We start from the raw sequence: 20296 nt of genomic DNA, 5'->3' as shown, positions 1-20296 counted from the left end.
AGCAGTTGCGATTCTTGCAGCATCAAATGGCTATGGCAGCGGCAGCAGCACAAGCAGCTCACCTGCATCATCAACAGCATTCAGGCAGCCACTCAAAAAGTAAAAGGAAAAGAGGCACACCAGCCCCTCCAAAATCATGAGTCTTGCCTCCCCCCACAAAAAAATTGATTCAAAGGGTTTGGATTTTTTTCCAGATTATTAAGAAAAAGGCTTAAAATTAAATTAGTGTTTTATATTACTGGTGGGAAAATGAACTTTTGGCATTACACTAAAAGAAATGAACTGATTTTGGAAGCCAACCTTACAGAACTTAAAAATTTCATCTATAAAGCAACTAGGATCTGGTTTCCTCAAGTCACTTAATTTTTTAACAGAATGTTTTATCTTGTATTTTTTACCACTCAACAACATTGTACATAGAATAAGGGTGAAAAACATTTTAGAAAAAATGAACTTTGTAAATGTAGTATTGGTATTTGTTTATTTAGTATAAAAGGTTTGTGAACACTGTAACAAATACAATTTTTACAAATCCATTTTTGAAAAGAGCTCTCTTTTTGTTCACTTGGGTGTTATACTTTTTATTACTTTGTCTATCAGCTTCTTTACTTCTTTGTGTCTTGTAATTGCTCTGGTGATACAGTCCTGAAGCTTGGCTCCTGTAAGAGGACTTCCACCTAAACATTGAAAGGAACAATTTGATTTTCTGCTTATGCTTCAGTTACGTGTATCTAACTATGACTTCCAGTATTAATACAGTAATTGTCATTACCAGCACCTTTCATGTGGGGATACAGCTTTCTCAGCCCTAGCTTCAGGCAAAGATAATGGAAACAAACAAGAGTTGTAACAGCAGACATGCCCAGAATTTGTCCTCTGCTGTGACTGCTTTTTGAACTTCAGTCACGCCACCATCTTAAAACTCCTTTCAAGAGCAGTTTATTTAATGACAAGTCAAGCAGAGACACTCTGTTACCATACAGCACCTGCATCTCACAAAGCAAAGTATATAATCTTTTCTTGACCTAACATCATCATCTCCATAGGTTTCTTTGTAATAAATTTACAAGTACCTGGTTTATGGACAGAACACAGTCTCCCTTCTTCATCAGTTACAATGGTTACTGTTCCAGTTGCTAAATCTTCTTCTTCAGCAGTTGGATCAACAATGAGTAATGTGCTTGTGAAAGAAATGCATGCAGATATGTTGGTATACATTGCTCCATTAATGCCATTGCAAAATACAATTTTTACTGTAGTCTTACAAAAGAGTAATGGATTTAGTGCTCAAGCTTATCTGTTTTCCTACCAAAATGAACCAATTAAAAGAAAAATAAAAATGCCAAAAAATGTGGGAGATTTCACATCATCATGGGTTTATGACTGTGGGACATAGGCACATAAGCTTTCATAAATTTGTGACAGTGATGTATTGCAGGAAAATGCAACTAAATTGCCATTTGCGGTGTGCAGTATGAAATACTGCAGGCATTATTTTGTAGTTACACCAAAGACTGGCATTGCTTTAGGTGTAGGCACTCATTTCTACCAGACACCTTAAAGCAAAACTCACTTTGAATGGTAAGTTCACCAAAGTAGTTCTCAATTTGTTGTCAGTAAACTCTAATATCACTCAGACTGGGACCAATTCAAAAACAGATTCAGTGAGTTGCTTAAAACAACTTGTTCTGCTGTCACACATCACATGAGCAGTTCGATGCAATGGCTTTTGTTGATGTCACTACCACAGGAGCACCTCAGGGTCATGCTAACCAGCAACCTACCACTTCTATTTATTCAAGGAAGCCTTTTACGGAGAAGAAAAATGCCTCTGGAAGCCAGAGTATGTAAAGCATTTTATTGAAAGGGTTGTGTCAACAGCTCTAGAAAAATTAATAAACCAGAATTCAAAAAAAAAAAAACCCAACACAAATCACGCAACCCAGGCACACCCCCTCAATACTTAGTTTTAGGAGCTAAAAGGAGACTTAAGTAACTTGTTTGATGCAACAGTTGGTTTCAGGGAAGAAAACAAAGCCCAATAGACACTCACGGAAAGCCTTCTTCCCCAGGCAGGTTTTTGGTCTATGTGTAAGTAAGTATGTGTGGTTTGTGTGTAAATAATATCCTACTGACAGCTGTCTCCCTAGTATGTATCAAACTTCAGACCCAGCAGAAAGGGTATTAAAGCAATTAACAGAGGCTCTTTAAAGTACCAATAGTATCCTGCTCTGATGCGTTCTGGTAATCACTTGATCAACATGAGATTATTGCTCTCCCCATCCCATTTGTTACTTGGATGAAAGGCTGTACTAATAATTTCTGTGAATACACATTAATGTGCCATAACCCCTCAACATCTCCAAACAGACCTAAATCTTGAACAGCACAGTGAGCATTATCCTGTCACTTTCTACTTTGCAAATGGATGTCACCAGAAATTACTACACTTGTTACAAATAGCAGCAGCACGCATTCTTAACATTCTTGACCTAATAAAGAGGCAGTAAACAATTTCAGATGAGGTGTCAAGTTATCAGACATGATTACTTCAAATTCTCATAATCAGATTCTTTTCCCACATGAACAATGACTTAAGCATGCTGGTTACACTTCACCTTGGGTAATTATGTTTTCAGTTATCCACAGGTTCTATTTTTCTAACTGGACTGTTACTTCTTACTTCCTTTGTGGACTACGTCCTTGGAATAAGCTGTTCAAAAACTACCCTCTTTTCTATCAGTTACTTACACTTCTGAAACATTAATTGCACTGGTACATTTTCATCTTAAAGATACTTCAAAAACCTAAAGGAGTACCCATCCTTGTACTTCCAACCTTATCTTTCACGTTGGGAACCATTTCTGCTTTAAGCCACAGGAAGAAGCCGCTGAGTACAGACTGCACTTTGTTCTGTGCTCTCACTGCATCACAGAATTAGAGGCCCCTTCAACGAGGGAGGCTGTGGATTCAAGATTGGTGGAGCACCATTGCCTGAGGCTCCACACTGGTCCCTAGCAGAAGTGCAGAAACATCACTGGTGGCATCCTCTTTCATTTGTTTCACAGACAATGTTGTTTCCATAAAGTACAAAACAGTTTGGAACTTACTCATCGAATATAGCAAATGATGTGGCAACCGGATGCTTTCTGATAATCAAAGGATTCTTCTGTTTTAAATTAACTTCTGATAAACCAGTTTCTTCATTTATTGTAACCAACGGCAAATGCACTGAAGAGATGAAAAAATTACAGTGGTCTAATATTAAACATTGCTGGGTTTAGCAAGCCTAGAGATGTTGACAGCTACTGAAATATTTAAGCTATTATTTTAACCCACTGAAAATCAACCAGAATAGTTTTGCCTACATTACTTATTACTTACTCTCTACCAAAAAACCAAAAAAACAAAAAAAAAAGGCCTGAATTCGAGGAAAATATTTAGTTTAGAACTACCCTTCAAGGAAATACTTGATCTTTGTACTCAAGGTAACAGAAGCTTTTCTCCTTACACAGAAATGTTTTCTACTTTCAAAATGCCACACAACTGAACTACTTCACAGTCATATTTAACCAAAAGTATTTTTCCCAAAGTCTATTGGACATATAAAAACTAGGGATATAGTCTCATGTCATGACTTTTATGTATCTGTAGAAACAGTGCAACCTGACCTTCAGCTAACTCTTGCTGTGACAACCCATATATTGCCAGTGACAAAGAGGACAAGAGCAAAGTAGCTGGGGGAATCAAGGCTGGCAAGTCACAGTTAGAAAGGGAGACCTTGCCATGAACTTCTCTTTAAACTGCTGCCTTCATGCCTTTATAAGTTCACACACCTGCAAACAGTCCACACATTTTTTTTACAGACTATAATGCATTAAGCTAGGCAAGGAATATTCTGTTGTGACAAAGTACACAACAGAATATTTGCTTTGTGTAAGCATAGCCTCTGACAGCTCATCCTGCCTACACAAAATACATTATCTAAGTAATACCCTGATGTAGATCTTAAACTTGTTCACGGGTACTGCTGAAAGACTCAGCAGAGCACCAAAGAACATGAGGCAGAATAGCCATTTGTCTTTTAAGAAAGCAATATTAAGTGTACAAAAAGATCCTATTTTTCAGGTGTTACATACCTATGCCATCCTACTATCATTTCCACCTTGTATTTGCACTCAAATGACCGGAAACAAACAGTCCCATGAATCATTTACCTACTTACCAGGGTTCAAAATTAATGCATTTCTCCAAGTTACCCTATTCAGATTGTTTTAAGGAAGACTTACCATTTTTTAATGCTGCCAACAAAGCAAAGACACTGGCATCCAGAAGGTTTCCATCATAGTCCAGACATATGATATCACAGTATAACACCCAAGCAAGCTATCAAAAAAGGTTTGTACATATGAAATATTACATCAGCTAAGCAAATGGTGCACTATGTAAGTTCTGGTTACAGTAGTTTCACGAATACAAGCCGCACGGATTATAAGCCGCACCCCCGGTGCCTCGACAATGTTGCTGTCTTTGTCAATAGATAAGCCGCACCCCGAATATTAGCCGCACTTTCGTTCGTAGCGAGAATCCGTGCGCAGCTTTCACAAATTGGCCAATTAGTAACAGGATCGCGGCATAGCGGGCTTTACTGGCTCGGGGCGGGGCCAGGCAGGCTCGGCCCGCTCATGGTTGCCGACGGGGCCGGGTGGCCCAGCTCAGCGCCACGGCTCGGCGGGGCTGGCCGGGTGGTACTGCCGCCGCCGCCGGGCTCGCTGGCCCCCCTCTCCCGTCAGCACCGCCCCGCTGCCGCGTTCCCTAGCCCCGCCGGCGGGCTCGCCGGCCGCGGCGCGCCGCGTTCCCTAGCCCCGCCGGCGGGCTCGCCGGCCGCGGCGCGTTCCCTAGCCCCGCCGGCGAGCTCGCCGGCCGCGGCGCGCCGCGTTCCCTAGCCCCGCCGGCGGGCTCGCCGGCCGCGGCGCGTTCCCTAGCCCCGCTGGCGGGCTCGCCGGCCGCGGCGCGTTCCCTAGCCCCGCCGGCGGGCTCGCCGGCCGCGGCGCGCCGCGTTCCCTAGCCCCGCCGGCGGGCTCGCCGGCCGCGGCGCGTTCCCTAGCCCCGCCGGCGGGCTCGCCGGCCGCCCCCTCCCGTCTGCACCACCGCCGCGTTTCCTCGCCCTGGCCGGCACTGCAGGCCCCCGCACCGCCAGGCTCCCCCACGCTGCTGGCCCCGATTCTGCTGGGCTTCCCCCGCTGCCAGGCAGCCCCACCCGTCGGCCTTCCTGCTTCTGCCATGCTCCCCTGCACTGCTAGCCCCAGTTCTCCCGGGCTCCCCCGCCCTGCTGGCTCAGGCTCTGCCGCCCTCCCTGCCCCGCCCTGCTGGCTCAGGCTCAGCCGCCCGCCCCCACACTGCTGGCCCCGCCTCTGCCAGGCTTTCCCACCTCTGCCGGGGCCGGCCGGGCTCCAGCTTGGCTTGGGGCTGCCGCGGGCTCTCACTTCCGTGTTGGCAGCTTTTAGAATTTTGTTAATGTATTAGCCGCCCCGGAATATTGGCCGCACTTCCGGGTTTCCACCAAAATTTTGGTCAAATTGGTGCGGCTTGTATTCGTGAAATTACTGTACACTAAATACAGGTACTTATTTATATACAGTAGTTTCACGAATACAAGCCGCACGGAGTATAAGCCGCACTTCCGGTGCCTCGACAATGTTGCTGTCTTTGTCAATACATAAGCCGCACCCCGAATATTAGCCGCACTTTCGTTCACAGCGAGAATCCGTGCGCAGCTTTCACAAATTGGCCAATTAGTAACAGGATCGCGGCATAGCGGGGTTTACTGGCTCGGGGCGGGGCCAGGAAGGCTCGGCCCGCTCATGGTTGCCGACGGGGCCGGGTGGCCCAGCTCGGTGCCACGGCTCGGCGGGGCTGGCCGGGTGGTGCTGCAGCCGCCGCCGGGCTCGCTGTCCCCGCTCTCCCGTCAGCACAGCCCCGCTGCCACATTTGCTCACCCTGCCGGCAGGGCTGCCGCCGCCACCGGGCTCGCTGGCCCCTGTCTCCCGTCAGTACCGCCCCGCGCCGCGTTCGCTCGCCCGGCCGGCGGGGCTGCCGCCGCTGCGAGGCTCGCCGGCCGCCCCCTCCCGTCTGCACCGCCGCCGTGTTTGCTCGCCCTGGCCGGCACTGCAGGCCCCCACACCGCCGGGCTTCCCCACGCTGCTGGCCCCGATTCTGCTGGGCTTCTCCCGCTGCCAGGCAGCCCCACCCGCCGGGCTTCCTGCTTCTGCCATGCTCCCCTGCACTGCTAGCCCCAGTTCTCCCGGGCTCCCCCGCGCCGCTGGCCCCGCCTCTGCCAGGCTTTCCCACCTCAGCCGGGGCTGGCCGGGCTCCAGCTTGGCTTGGGGCTGCCACGGGCTCTCACTTCCGTGTTGGCAGCTTTTAGAATATTGTTCATATATTAGCCGCCCCCGAATATTGGCCGCACTTCCGGGTTTCCACCAAAATTTTGGTCAAATTGGTGCGGCTTGTATTCGTGAAATTACTGTAATTTGATTTTTGCACTTAGGATGTAAACTAAGCTATGAAGACTGAAAATCAAAAACACTAAAATCCCACATAACCTCAAATGCCTTCTGTATTTGTACTTGTGTACAGGTACGGTGATCTTGTTACTATGTCCCTCTTCATTCTGAGATACAACTTACCTTGCCATTGGCAATACACAGATCTTCTTTTACTATCATCTGTGAACTAAAATAAAATGATATTAAGCAAGGAAATAGAAAACTGTCCTGCAGAGTTCCTTGTATTTAACAGCACTAAGATGGTTCTTACTTTTCAATCACATCTGCTATGAACTGGCTCGCTGCTTGAGCCTCTTCACCAGGTGGTCCAGACCGAAACCTCTCTGCACAGAGGGATGGCAGCTCTACATTTGGAACTAAGTAGCAAGAATCAATAGTCATAAACCAAAGAAAGCAGGCAATGGGTAATAAAAAAAAAAAAAAAACCCACAAAACAGATGTTCTTAATACCATTTTATGGACTTCAAATGAAAGGCAAGACCAGGAATTTTCAATCAAGCCTTCCTAACTCTCCCCTCAAATGAAGTTATGCACCAGTTTGTATTAAAGAACTTGTAGTACTCTCTGTCCTCAGAAACTATATTCCTTGGAAAAGCACACACTCCTACTACTGTCTGTTTATAATCCTTCTCTATCATGACCCACACCAATTCTTCTTTACGTGTTAAGCGTTTTTCAGCAGATCAAGAAACAGCAGCATTTCCAACCCACTGCCTGACTTTACTGGTATGCTGTCTGCTTTTCATCAACCATTAAAACCTGAGGCTTTAGACTTGAAGTAAAAACGTGCATAAACATTGGTGAAAAGAACATAAGTATAGTCAAGCTCACTGAAAACAACATACTTGGGAGATGCCTGAGAAAAAGGGATTTCATCTAAGCTCTCAGTTTCACAGAATTATTTTATTTCCAATGAAACTCCAAACAGGAGTGGGGAGGTACCACCGGGACGTACAGTTCTCTAAGAAATAAACAGATTTTATTTCACTGTTTTTAAGAGTTCTATTTTTTGCCTACTGGGACTTTGAAACAGAAGTTAACATTCCTTTACACAGCCTTGCATGCCACTGTCTTCTATAGATTACCTTCTCCCTCTTAATATACACACTGCTGCAAGTTTCCTTCCATGCCCAGGCTGGAATTAGCAATAAAAAGGTAGCTGTATATGGAAAACTCATAAGCAGAGCAAAGGGAATTCTAGATGCCTAGATGTCAATTTTTAAATTAATTTGAAGGGATGTAATAAAATTTGATCCAAATTAATTCTTTTAAGAAAAATCTTCCCATTATATTTGTCACAACCTTTTAGCTGAAGCAATACAAAACCTGAGTAAGATCCATAATTAAACACTTACCAATATATCCCTTATTAGCAGAATCCACTGCAGGTGCAGCAAGTTCCTGAAGAAATAGAAAAAATTAAGACCAAAACTTTGTACAAAATATTTTCCAGCTGTTCTATATGTGAATGGTTGTTTTCTTCCCAGTTATCATTACAATGAGATTTACAAAAGCTGTTTTTAATGAGTTCTTGTCTGTAGATTTTCTGTGGAAGAACTCAGTACAGAGACGAGCAGTCATTTGTCTTGTAGGTCATGGCAGGCCAGCAGTAGAGTTGAGGCTACAAGGCATTCAACAGTTCAGCCAGCTCATTCCCAGTGCACTTACTGATTGATGTTCAGGAACTTCTCAATTACAGAGATTTTATATAGAAATAACAAGGACTTGTTTTGTATACGTCTTTCCCCATACACAATGAGCATCACAAAAATGCATGTTCTCAGACTATACAGGTAGAATTACACAATTACATTATATATTAACTTTTAGGTCTGAAAGTAACTGAGGTGAAAGACTAATTGCATGTGACTGGCATGTTATTGTAACTCTGAGGGTGATAAATTCCAAACACAAATGTACAAAGTCAGCTAACAGATAAATAAAGATAAAAACCATCCATACCGCTTTTACTCCACAAATCACCGTGGTATTTCCTAACTTCACCAGGGCAGAACCATCTGCAGTTGTAATTGAACCTGAAGAGAAAAAGTACTGTTCAATAAAATCTATTTTCCCTTCAAAGGGCATTAAATAACATCCAACCTTCACAAAGTGTTTACTTTCCATCACTTTATACTCAACACAGGATAAGCAAAGTTTCAAATCCAGAGTGGGACAGAATCTCTGTGTGAACGAGGTTCTCCAGCCTGCTGAAGCCCCTTCTGGATGGCAGCACAACCCTCTGGCATATCAGCCACTCCCAGTTCAGTGTCATCTGCAAACTTGTGAGGGCACCTAAATGGTGCTGCACATACAGGAGCAGAACTGATTAATTACACTGTGCACATGAGCCCAGGAACAGGACTGAAAACAATGCTCAAGGCTATTACTCTACCACGCATTTTCTTTCATGCTTGTTGAAACTGTAAAGAAAAATCCTTCCCCTTCCTGGTTTCCAAATGCAAAAACCAAGAAAACCAATTAGCAAGTCATTAAGGTCACCTCTATAACCTGATATTAACAATACCTCCCCCATTATTATTATTCCACCTAAGCACTTGCCTATGTTGACAGTGGTTGTCCGAAATTCGCCTAACTCTCTTCCATCAGGCCGACAGTTCTCTTTCTAAAGAAAAATTACAAACTTCAAATTAGAAAACATAATTTTTCAAATAACACAGTAATATTTTTGCTACAGAAGTTCATTAAAATAATATTCTCTTCTCAAAAATGCTAGGGAAAACTCATCACTCTCTAGCTGTCTTTTCATCAACTGATACACACTTTGTGGTTGTAGGCCTGCAAAAGAAAACCCTTGATTTTTAAAATTCATTTAAATTTATTTAGAAAATAGAACAATAGACTGATTGTCTCAAGGGTAGGTACTACAGGAGGAGGCTAGATTCAGAATATCATGCAATAATGAACACGCACTAGTAACTTAAATGAGAGTTTCTACCTGTCTGCCTTATTTACTGGAGCTCTTAAAATTTGAGTGAACTAAAGAAAACAAGAAAATCCTTGCACCCAAAGAACACCCAACATTCAAATACCATCAGTCAGAAGCTGTGCAACACACAATCCTTAAGTTAGAAACTGAAACAATATTACATCATTTTAGGTCTGAATTTTTACTCATCACAGCTTCAAAAGAAAACACTTTTGGTTCAGTAATGAGAACCAAAACTGCAGTAATACTGGACCCATTTCTAAGTCAATACAACTTCAGTAATAGATTAACTAATTTAAGGTAACAAAAGTCAGTGTTTTTCCTCCACAGTTACAGTGTGCATGGTTAGCAGCAATAGTCTCTATTACTAATTTTTGTAGCATGTAAAAGCCTGGTTTGACATAATTTTGTACTAGATGAAAACCTGCATCACCATCTTGGTCAAATTTAACCTGAACTCATTTCAAGATCAACAGAAGTATTTATCTATCAGGATGAACAGCATCAACACCACAGATGGAAAGAAAAACATGTTCTAAAGAGCATAAATGTTTTTTGCCTGCTCAAACAGTTTCTTGGGGATTTTTTTTTCAGTTTCCATTTCCATAGTTTCAGATTTCCACACAGACAAGTTAGAAGAGCAGAAGCAAGCAAGAAAAAATTCACTATAAGGAAGTTATGCAAGCATCTCATGTTTCACTCACCAAAAACCTCCTGTAATATTCCAAAGGTTCTACAGTTCTGTAACAAATAGAAAGAGAAGTTCAAATGCAAACTCCTAAGTAGATAAGACATGGGAAAAAAAAAATCAGCAAGCACAAACCCACAATAAATAACCTGGGAACCAAGATGCCTGACAAAGCTGCTTAGTAACACAGTTACAGAACAATGAGGAAACTCTAAACTAACCTAAAAAAAATTATTTTCCTAAATTCAGTTCCAAAATGCTTCTTCCATACAAGGAACCTGCCTGCACACACACTGAACAAAAACTGCTAGCTTTCACTTCAATAATCCTATTAGCTTTAAATCAAAAGAAGTACTTGGTGACAGAAGGGTACAGAATGCCTTTCAAGGAATGCAGAAAAGCAAAATTTTACTAAAATGTGTGAAATATCTGTTAGTTCAAGGACTGCATTCAGACGCAGAAAATTGTATAAAAATTTTAAATTATTCAGTTTTTCTTAGAATCTTTGAGAAAAATATAAAATTACAAAATATGCTTCATGCAGTGCTTCAGATGAGAAATAATTAATGTTTATTATTAATCATACACTAGTAATAGTATCTGTGTATTAGTATTTAAAATAGGGATCATTAAGGTTAAAAAAAAAACTTTTATAAAAAGCATTGTCAATATTTAAATGAAGCATTCACAGCTGTGTTAAAATAGTGCTTCTGGAGCAGGGGTGGAAAAAAGATAAATGGAATAGGCAAGTTTTCCAAATGCAAACTAACATACAGAGGCATCAAAACATAACAGCCAGCATGGATTGGCTCCTGTTGGCTCCACATCTGTTGGTGCTGTACTACTGGATTACAAGCCCAATGAAAGGACTGCTGTCTTCCAGTTCATGCAACAGCACTTGCTAAACCTTGTTTGATGCCTTCAAGCCATAAACACATTAGAATCAAGGATGCCGGACAGACTACCTAGAGAAGCTGTGGATGCCCAGTGCCTGCCAGGCTGGATGGAGCTCTGAGCAACCTGAGCTAGCAAAAGGTGTCCCTGCCCACGACAGAGGGATTGGAACTGGATGAACTGGAAGGATCCCCTCTGACCTAAACCATTTCACTATTGTAAAACGAGTTATAAACGGGAAGTCATTGAATTCCGTACAGTTTTAACCTCCTTATAGTGCTATCGACTGTGTAAGGGGAGGTTTAGGTAGGAAAGTAGGAAAAGTTTTGTCACCTAGAGGGTGATTGGGCACTGGAACTGGAACTTCCCCAGGGCAGAGATCACAGCACCACAGCACTGCCAGAGTCCAAGAAGTGCTTGGATAACGCTCTGAGGCACGTGCTGTGACTCCTGGGGGCGTCCTGCACAGGGCCAGCACTCGGACACGGGGATCTCTAAGGATCCAGCTCGGAATACTCTGCGATTCTAATACCAGCTAGCTCCGGGCCTCACTGAGCTCCGCTTTTTGCCGGGCCTTTTCCCGGCGGCCAAACCCCGCTGGCTCAGCCTTTCCCGCACACGCTGGGTCCCCACAGCCCCCGCAGCACCGACCCCATCCCGGCGAGACGCGCCGAGCCCGCTCCCCGCGCGCGCCGCGGCGGTGACGGGACAAAGCCCTCAGGGGTCCCGGGGCGGAGAGGATGGGGGCGCGGGCAGGGGCGGTGGGGATGGGGCGGTAGGGATGGGGGCGCGGGCAGAGGCGGCGGAGGCGCGGGCGGGACCCGCGGCCGCCGGGCCCAGCACTTACTTGAACGCTGCCGCCATGGCGGTGCCGTGCCTTCCCCGGATGTGGAGCCCCCTGGCGGCCCGCCCGCCCGGCAGCCTCCGCGGGCGGACCGGCGGCAGCGGCGGCCATAGGGGCGGCAATAAGGCGGCGGCGCTGCCGGGTCCTGACCGCCGGGGGGCGCCGGCGGCTCCCAGCCGCACCCGGCGGGCGGTGCGGCCGCTGTCACGTCGCTGTCGCGGCGCGCTGGGGTCCGCGGCTGCCGCCGGCGATGGCGCTGCCGCCGCTCCCGTCCCTGCCCCTGTCCCTGCCCGCGGCCGCGCTGGCGCTGGCGGCCCTCGCCGCCTTCCTCTTCGTGCTGGTGAGAGCCGCGCACGGCGGGCCCGGGGGGTCCGAGGCGGCGGCGGTGCGCGAGGCCGCCCCGTGCCCGTCCCCCGGTGCGGGGCAGGGGCGCTGCCCGGGGTCCCGGCCCTGCCCGGCGGTCCCGCGGTGCCGGCACGCCCCGCAGGCGGCAGGGCCGGCCCGGGCTGGGCGGCAGGAGCCGGCAGGGAGGTTGTGCGGGGAACGTGTTTCGGCAAAGGGTGGCGTGCCGTGCCTGGTAAAGGGGACCGAGACGGAGCGTTTCAGCCTTACAAGACATGTTGGGCAATGTCCGGGTAACCCCTTCGCCTTAACCATTTGGGAAGTTGCTAAATCCCTGCGTATCCGAAATGCCCTGCGAGACTGAGAAGTTGGACCCCCTGGAAAGCGAAATTCTGCTGCCTGTCCACAGTGCCACGTATGCATCCTGCCCAGGGAGGTGGCGGAGGCACCGTCCCTGCAGGTGTTTGAGGAAAGGCTGGACGTGGCTCTCAGTGCAGTGCTCTAATTGATACGGCGGTGTTGGGCCATCGGTGGTCTCAGAGGTCTTTTTCAACCTAGGTGATTCTATGTCACCAAGTACAAGTGCTCCGCAGCCCAAGTTCTACTGCTTATTTTTAGCCATGCATAAAGCAATCAGAGCTTCAGTTTTGCAAGCACATTTGTCTGGCGGGTCATGAGCCTTGCCATTGATTTCAATGGCTTGGTGGGGCATCTAAGGTGACACCTGCTTGTGTCCTCAGGGTTGCTTGGGGAAGGGGCTTCGACCACGACTTTGGAGGCAGCTGCATGCTGTGCAGTTAGAAACAGCCAATGATGCTGACAGTGGTCAGTCAGAGTGGGAGTAACCAAATGGCATGAGGGTGTTTTGGTCTTGTGTGAAATTCCACCTCATTACTGAAATACACTTGGTTGCCTCTGGTAGCACATTTAACAGCTAGGTAAACTTCTAATAGAATGCTTGACAACTTTTTTCATTTCTTTTTTCATCACAGATTTGTGCAATCGCTCATGTAACTGCCAAAACAATGCCAAACGATGATGTTGAATACAGGAAAGGATCTGCATCAAATATACATGATCCTGCTACAAGAGAACTCTCTGTTGTTGTGCCTTCATACAATGAGGAAAACCGGTGTAAGATTTTTCTTGTTTTGAGGAAAAGAAGAAAAAATCTATCTGTTGTTACTGTAATGATGTAGAGGTTAGTTGGGTTAGCAATAGATTCTGGCAGACCAGATTATGTATCAGATTTTGGACATAGCTACCAGAAAACAGTCCAAGTACATTGAATTTCAAAATTAAGGCATTGTGTAACTTGATTTCTACTGCTGAAAATAGCATGGGGCACTTGTAAGAATCCTCTTAATTTTAATGAACCCTAGAAGAATGGCTGTTCATTGCCCCTGTCAATACTGCAAGGCGAGATGTAGTAAAATACTTTTAAAATTGATTTGAGAACTTCCCACTCCTTAAACAATAGCAGCAGCTTCAGACAAGCAGAAAAAGAGATGAGCTCACGTGTTTGTGTTTGACTTGGCCATAGATAGGAGTACCTGATACTGAGTGAAGGCTTTCAGATGTGATAGAAATAATCAAACTCTAAAGTTGATGTGGCAGTTCACAAGCTGACTGCTTGCTCAAATAGATAAAAGTCAGTGCTGGTTTACTGGGTCAGTCATAAAGAATGATTTTATTTTTTTTTTCCTTTAATGTTGTGTAGAGAATTACAGTAATTTCACGACTATAAGGCGCACCCTTTTGACTAAAATTTTGGCCCAAACCCGGAAGTGCACCTTATAGTCCGGTGCACCTTATATATGGACAGAGTTCGGAAATTTGCCAACCCGGAAGTGCGAGCTGCGAGCTGCAGGGGGAGCCAGTAGGGGTGCGGCTGCCGGGTGGAGGCAGGGCCGTGGGGCCGCAGCTGCCGGGTGCCTGCGGGACTGAGGCTGCCGGGTGGAGGCGGGGCTGGGGCTGCCGCGGCTGCCGGGTGCCTGCGGGGCCAGGTCTGCCAGGTGGAGACGGCGCCGCAGCAGCCGGGTGGAGGCGGGGCCTCGGCCAGCAACCGCACAGGGGGAGCTGGGGTCGGATCCTTGCTGCAAAAAAAAAGTGCACCTTATAGTCCAGTGCACCTTATATATCGGCAAAAGTTCGGAAATTTGCCGACACCCGGAAGTGCGCCTTATAATCCTGTGCGCCTTATAGTCGTGAAATTACTGTACATACTTCAAAATGAAAAGTTGGTTCCTCAGAAAAAATGTTTTTATGCTATCTTTTTATAGTATGTGTGGTTTTCTTCATTGTTCTTTCTGCATTCAGAAAGGACAGCATTTAAGAGTTGCAGCTGCTAAGCTTGTTTACTGAAGATAATGTTGTATGAAAGAGTTGATTGCTCAGCCTTGCTTTGTGGCTGTTTTCAGCTTGCTTGTGCGAGTACTTTTGCTGTTATAATCTACTAACCTGACCTGACTTCCTCCACCTTTTCTCTAGTGCCACTTATGATGGATGAAGCTTTGGATTATCTAGAAAAAAGACAGGTATTTTATTTTTGTATTCATTATTTTTCTGTGTATTGTGTATAACGACTCAGTGATCTAGTCACTTTGTTATGCTAGTGTGTACATTAAAACAGTAGTACCTGGCCACTTAGAAATAATGCTTCTGTCTCTTATCAGTTGTTTTTAGACTGAGTGACAGAAAGGATTTTTAAATAAGTAAAAATTTAATATGCTACTATAGGATGAAAAAATCTTCATATGCAGTAAATCTGTCCAAGACAGAGCTAAGGATTAACCATGCATTTAACTTTCTAAACGAAGTCCTGGTTTGTTCCAACGAGTTTCATAAGCGCCTGTTCTTCATTAGGATTTGTTCTCTGGATAAGAAGCTCATTGTGAAAAGTTTCTGGGTTTTGTTTTGTTTGGATTTTCTTAAAAGCGATGTTTTTCTAAGCTTCCATCTTCTTCAACTGAATTGATTTTTCAGTTCTAGATGGTAGCATGATAAGCCAATGTAACAGTACCTGCATCAAATATGGCAAAATTCTTTAATGATGCCATCTTAACAAATTTGCTGCATCTTATCAGTGTTTGTTGGAAAATATGAATGACTGCTGGGGAGAAAAAAATAACAATGTTTGAAAAACCTACTGCCTACTTAAGAAATTGGATGAAATGCATTATTTCTGCTTTTATTTTCAAGAAACAAGATCCTTCATTCACTTATGAAGTGATAGTGGTTAATGATGGTAGTAAAGATCAAACTGCAAAGGTAAGAAAAATAAATTTCTTCCCAAGCAATCAGAGGCTTGTAATTTTGTTTGGACTTTTGTGTATTTGTGGAATATAACAGTGGTCTGTATTTTATTTTGGTACTTGAAGCAGTTGACAGTTGAAGTTCACATTCTGAATTATTTCTGTCATTGTCATGTATGGATTGTGGAGGGCACATATGCATATGAATACACATGTAATTATTTTGCAAATTCAGGTTTTCTTGATTGGCAACTGTGACAGCCTTTTCCCTGCAGCTGAGATTCTAAAATTCTAACTTCAAGAAATTTCTCATGAAATACTCTACATGTGCGTAGAGATGATGTGAATATGAATTTGAGGAAGCTGAAAAGTCTTTTAAAATATCTCATTCATACTGTGATTGAGAGAAAAGCTGACACAGTTCTTTCCCACACCCTTCACAGGATTGTTAATTTAAAAATCCACGTGCCAGTAGCAGTCTTTTCAAAATAGTTCTGTATTCTGCTGCTTCAACTTTGATGTATGCCAAGGAAGGCTTGCCAGCTTGTGGGGTTTTTTTCCTACTGCTTGGAAGATGTTTGAGCTAGAGACTAAAATGCATATAGCTTTAAGGACTGCTGGTATATATTTTTGACTGCCGTACATTCTTTCTACCATCTCCTTCAACTGAGCATACAATGGCTGCAGGCCTCTGGACTTAAAAGGACTCAAGACAACTTTTAGAAAAAAATTGGATAAAACTCATGTTCTCTCTTCCCCACAATGTGTACCAAAATGTTCAGATCCTTGCAGTGTGAATGGAATTTTAGATCAATATAAGTTTTTCTTCAAAGCCACAAATATAGCAGCAAGACAAGTGAGAAATAGGGGGCTGTCATAGAAAATTGTGTTTCTTTTATTAACTATTGGTGTTAATAGAAAAGGTCTGTAATAGTATGATATAAATTAAATTAGGATTGAGTTTTTGGAGGTGGGAGGATGGGGGTTGAAATTGCTTAGGGAAATATCCTGGTCTTATTGAACATTGCTTAGTTTCTTCAGTCTTCTTGTTTTGACTGTCAGCTGTGTTTTATTTTCCCAAACAGACTTCAGTGAACACTGGCAATGTATTTGTGTCAACTGAAGTGGTTATAACTCTGTGCTATTAATTTATTTTCTTTTGAAGGGTGAGCAAATGTACACTTCTCCCTTGGTTCCTGGTTTTGCTTTATGCTGGATTTTTGTGTATCTGTCAGGTTGCAAAGGAGTACAGCAAGAAATATGGAAGTGACAAAGTGCGAGTGATATCTTTGGAAAAAAATCGAGGGAAAGGGGGAGCAGTCAGGACGGTAATTAATACTTTCATCTCCTTCTCTCTTTGAACTACCTGTGCCCAAATATGCAGAAGATAAAGCTGTGCTGAATGACATTTTGAATTCAATGCATTAACAAAATGATTATGAGAAAAGTAAGTACAGATTCTATAAATTAAAGCAAAAATGTCTTTCAAAATAAGTTTAGTTTAGATCTTGGTAACAGTGTTGTCTTTTCAGAAAGATCAATAACAAAGAATTTTTTTAATATGAGAATTCAAAGTGGAAAAAAATGCTTGAATTTCATATTCATGTTAGTTCTACTTAGAAATAGGCTTGCATTTATAAAAGCCAACCAAAAAACAAAAATAAACAAACAAAAAAAACCCAACCAACCCAAAACTGTTACAGATTAAAGTTAAGCTTTTGTAGACAAAACTTCACTCTCCGGGTTGTGGCTGTGGTTTTTAACATGGCTATGGCTGATAAACAAGAATTCATCCAGCAAAGCCTATGTTTACTGAAGCCCACTGCTATCACCCACACTCGATAGTCAAAACAGCACAATTCGTGCTTTCATGTAGATATTATCATAAGATTAACATGTTCTAAAAATGTAATGGTTTTTACACATTTAGAAGGAACATTGTATTCCTATAATGAATGACACTTTGCTTTTCTGAAAAGGGGTGGTATCATCTATGGATTGTCAGTGACATGTCTTTATCTGTATTTTCAGCTCTATCTTTAGTATGTCTATTTATTTTTTATGAAAAAGGAGTAACTATAGGAAATTGAGAGAACATTGTATTAGAATATATGGAACTGTTGTAAGAGATACAGTTTTGAAGTTATTCCAAGAGAAGGAGAACAATTTTCTTTTTGCAATGCATTCTGTAGAGTGAATGTGTGTACAGTTACTTCCTTGACAGGCTTTTCCAGACACACACGTGTTTGCTGCAACAGTAATTTTATCACACCCACTGCTAATTGTTTTCCTGTCTGGACCCCTTTAAAAATTATGAAATTTTTCTGGTCAAGTGTATGGCAAAATAAGCTGTAAAACCTGTGGATCACAAATGTTTTGCAGTGATACTGTGACTTGAGACTTAATCTTAAATTAATTTTGCGAAATAGATCTTGAATTTTGTTGAAACAGTGTTAGGAAAAACTCTCACTGCATCCTTCTATCCATAGCTCACATGACAAAGAAAAGCCATCCAGTGCAGTGGCAACTGCTAATCATCTCTTCTTCATGGTCCCCTCTGGAGCTTACTGTAGCAACTTGTTGACTTTTGGATTTAGGTTTTCCTGAGAATGATTGTTAGCCTTTCATGTGCATTCATTGGCACCATGGACACTCAGTGTGAAGTCTCTAGATGTTATTACCATATAAATAGGTAAACTGTTGTTAGTAGCAGAATATTAAGACTCACCTGTTGTGTGGAATCTGTGAGACATTACTGTCTTGTTACTACATTAGGTTTTTGGAGTGTCTTCCACCTAGCTTATAACTAATAATTGATTTCAAAGGTGTTGATTTTTTTTATTGACTGTTTTCATTGTAGGGTGTCTTTAGCTCTCGGGGACAAAAGATTCTTATGGCTGATGCAGATGGAGCTACAAAATTTGCAGATATTGAAAAAGTAGAAGAAGGTCTAAAGAATCTCCGGCCATGGCCTGTGAGTATAAATTCTCATGCTTTTACTTAATACACGTGCATACTTTAATGCACAAGATAGACTTTTGTAGTTCTCTTAAAATATTTTGAGATCCAGTTGAAGATGTAGGTGTAATTCTGAAGACTTAAGGCTAGAATTCTCGTGAATGGGCTGTCAGAAGGAGCTTTCACTGAGTTCTCTACCTCCCTTGTGTCCATTGTGCCTACTTCAGGGCAGTACAGAGTGTTCTATTTGCTGTTTGTCATTCCTTCCAATTGTTTGAAGTTGTTCTGTTCTGTTCTTTATAAATACCATGTGATACCTACTTAGTTTTCTTTGTTAACTGTTTTGTTTTTTCGTTTTATCTGATGTCATCCTATATACCTTTAAGGGTGCATCTTAATTCCGCCCTCTTTTATACAGGTGTTCTTTTCTCAGGGTCCTTAGTTTAATGACAGTATTTAGAAGAACTTTTATTGTAAACAAAAATTTGAGAACCTGTGGAACAAGAACACCTCCCTGCACAGTCATTCTCTTTTGGGAGCTTGACTTGAAAAAACAGAGGTTTATTTTCTGCTTAAATGCAGATGAGCAAGGTACCTGTAGCTGGTTTCCAGACTGCCAGATGAGACGTGCAGCCTTCCAGACAGAGTTGCAGGAGATGTAGCTGTGGAAGGCGTTGCAGTCTGCGAGTGCAAAAGCCACAAGTGCAGGACCCAATGGGCAGCTCGTGACCCTGACTCTCTTCCCTACCAGGGTGGCAGCAGTTGCTGGTTCTCCAGCACTGCCCTCAAATAGAGTAGCTTAGAGAGATTTTATGTGAGAAGCAGCAGTGTGAGAATAGTGTTAAACCTTGTTGTTTTGATCGTGGTGATTTAATTTGAGATTATATTTTTGGTGGATACCATGGTGTCTTTTTCGTTTGGAGATACATCAGTGCGACAAGTGCTTTATTCTGTGATTGCTTCCATTGTGCAATATTTAAGGAAAATGTACATTATAACATTTAGTTCCTAGGAATGCTGCAAAATTATATGTGCTGCTAAACACATTTGTCATATGCATGAAGTAAACAGTGTAAAGCCTAACTAGACCAGAATAAATTGAGGCAATTTGCATGCACCATATGCAAATTGTAATAAACTTTAGATTATCTCTTAATTGTAGAAGACTGATTTAGGCTCAAAACCTACCAGTAGAAGAAGTGCAGCTCCAGGAAGCAGAAAAGTGTATAGCCTTGAAGTTTTTTTTTTAATTTTATGATTCTCAACACAAGATTCCACTGATTCAAATAATATTAGTTTAAGTAATAACTCTTTAATTTATATTCCTGTACAGAAGGGGATGGCTATTTCCTGTGGTTCTAGAGCTCATCTGGAGAAGGACTCAATAGCAAAGGTTTGTTTCCATTTCCTGCTGTGTAATAATAACGAAATATTTCCATTATTTGTTTCTGCTCTACAGATTTTGCAATTACATGATCAATATTTGTAAAAGAATGGAAGCTAAAAATAAGGAAAAGCTTGTCAAACATACAGGATGTCCTCCGTCATATACAAAGGATGTGTTCTAGATTTCAGGCACTTTGAACTCATTTCAGTTAGTGTTCCAATTTATGGATTTAATTTTTATAGTTGAGAATATCTCACAAGCAGAGCGTCTAAACCCTGACAGAATTGGTAGCTAGTAACCGTACTGGGGCTGGTATGGAAGGCAGCTGATGAGTTCATTATTATTGATTTCCTTCCAGTGCAAGAACTTGGCTTGCAGATCTTGAAACCTGTTTAAAATGAGTTAGGGAT

The 20296-nt window shown here is 43.1% G+C and overlaps 3 protein-coding genes across 16 annotated transcripts in view; 2 read left to right on the top strand and 1 right to left on the bottom strand.

Moving 5' to 3' along the window:
* The window catches only part of SUPT20H (SPT20 homolog, SAGA complex component), a 31397-nt gene extending 30861 nt beyond the window's left edge, over window positions 1-536 (top strand). For 11 of the 13 annotated variants that reach the window (XM_033052235.1, XM_033052225.1, XM_033052234.1 and 8 more), the window contains one exon: window positions 3-536. In XM_033052235.1, coding sequence (XP_032908126.1) covers window positions 3-103 — 101 coding nt within the window. In that variant the 3' untranslated portion in view covers window positions 104-536. The remainder of the gene's footprint in view (window positions 1-2) is intronic. The other 2 variants (XM_033052227.1, XM_033052224.1) reach the window with 1 other exon arrangement.
* EXOSC8 (exosome component 8) lies at window positions 463-12010 on the bottom strand. The gene is made up of 11 exons (XM_033052239.2): window positions 11949-12010; window positions 10224-10260; window positions 9132-9195; window positions 8532-8605; window positions 7925-7970; window positions 6820-6925; window positions 6690-6735; window positions 4290-4386; window positions 3111-3231; window positions 1074-1180; window positions 463-677 (listed from the first exon to the last, which is right to left on the bottom strand). The coding sequence occupies exons 1-11, from the start codon at window positions 11963-11965 to the stop codon at window positions 562-564; spliced, it is 831 nt and encodes a 276-aa protein (XP_032908130.1). The 5' UTR covers window positions 11966-12010; the 3' UTR covers window positions 463-561.
* Window positions 11501-20296, top strand: part of ALG5 (ALG5 dolichyl-phosphate beta-glucosyltransferase) — a 21534-nt gene continuing 12738 nt past the window's right edge. The window contains exons 1-7 of one of the 2 annotated variants that reach the window (XM_033052238.2): window positions 11501-11835; window positions 13280-13421; window positions 14778-14824; window positions 15489-15557; window positions 16777-16869; window positions 18402-18515; window positions 19833-19892. In XM_033052238.2, coding sequence (XP_032908129.1) covers window positions 13313-13421; window positions 14778-14824; window positions 15489-15557; window positions 16777-16869; window positions 18402-18515; window positions 19833-19892 — 492 coding nt within the window. In that variant the 5' untranslated portion in view covers window positions 11501-11835; window positions 13280-13312. Of the gene's footprint in view, window positions 11836-12183; window positions 12286-13279; window positions 13422-14777; window positions 14825-15488; window positions 15558-16776; window positions 16870-18401; window positions 18516-19832; window positions 19893-20296 lie in introns of those variants that run through there. The other variant, XM_033052237.2, reaches the window with a different exon arrangement.

Source organism: Catharus ustulatus, chromosome 2 (assembly GCF_009819885.2).
Source record: "Catharus ustulatus isolate bCatUst1 chromosome 2, bCatUst1.pri.v2, whole genome shotgun sequence".
NCBI lineage: Eukaryota > Metazoa > Chordata > Aves > Passeriformes > Turdidae > Catharus > Catharus ustulatus.
Note: the sequence above shows the minus strand (reverse complement) of the source record. Positions and strands in the feature narration are given on the sequence as shown.

What these genes read in the sequence shown, in the direction of transcription:
- EXOSC8 (XM_033052239.2), bottom strand. An exon ending in TGCTAATAAGGGATATATTG is followed by an intron (nt 6,926 to 7,924) that starts GTAAGTGTTTAA and finishes CTTGCTACTTAG; the next exon opens with TTCCAAATGTAGAGCTGCCA. An exon ending in GTGTTCTGTCCATAAACCAG is followed by an intron (nt 678 to 1,073) that starts GTACTTGTAAAT and finishes TTCAATGTTTAG; the next exon opens with GTGGAAGTCCTCTTACAGGA.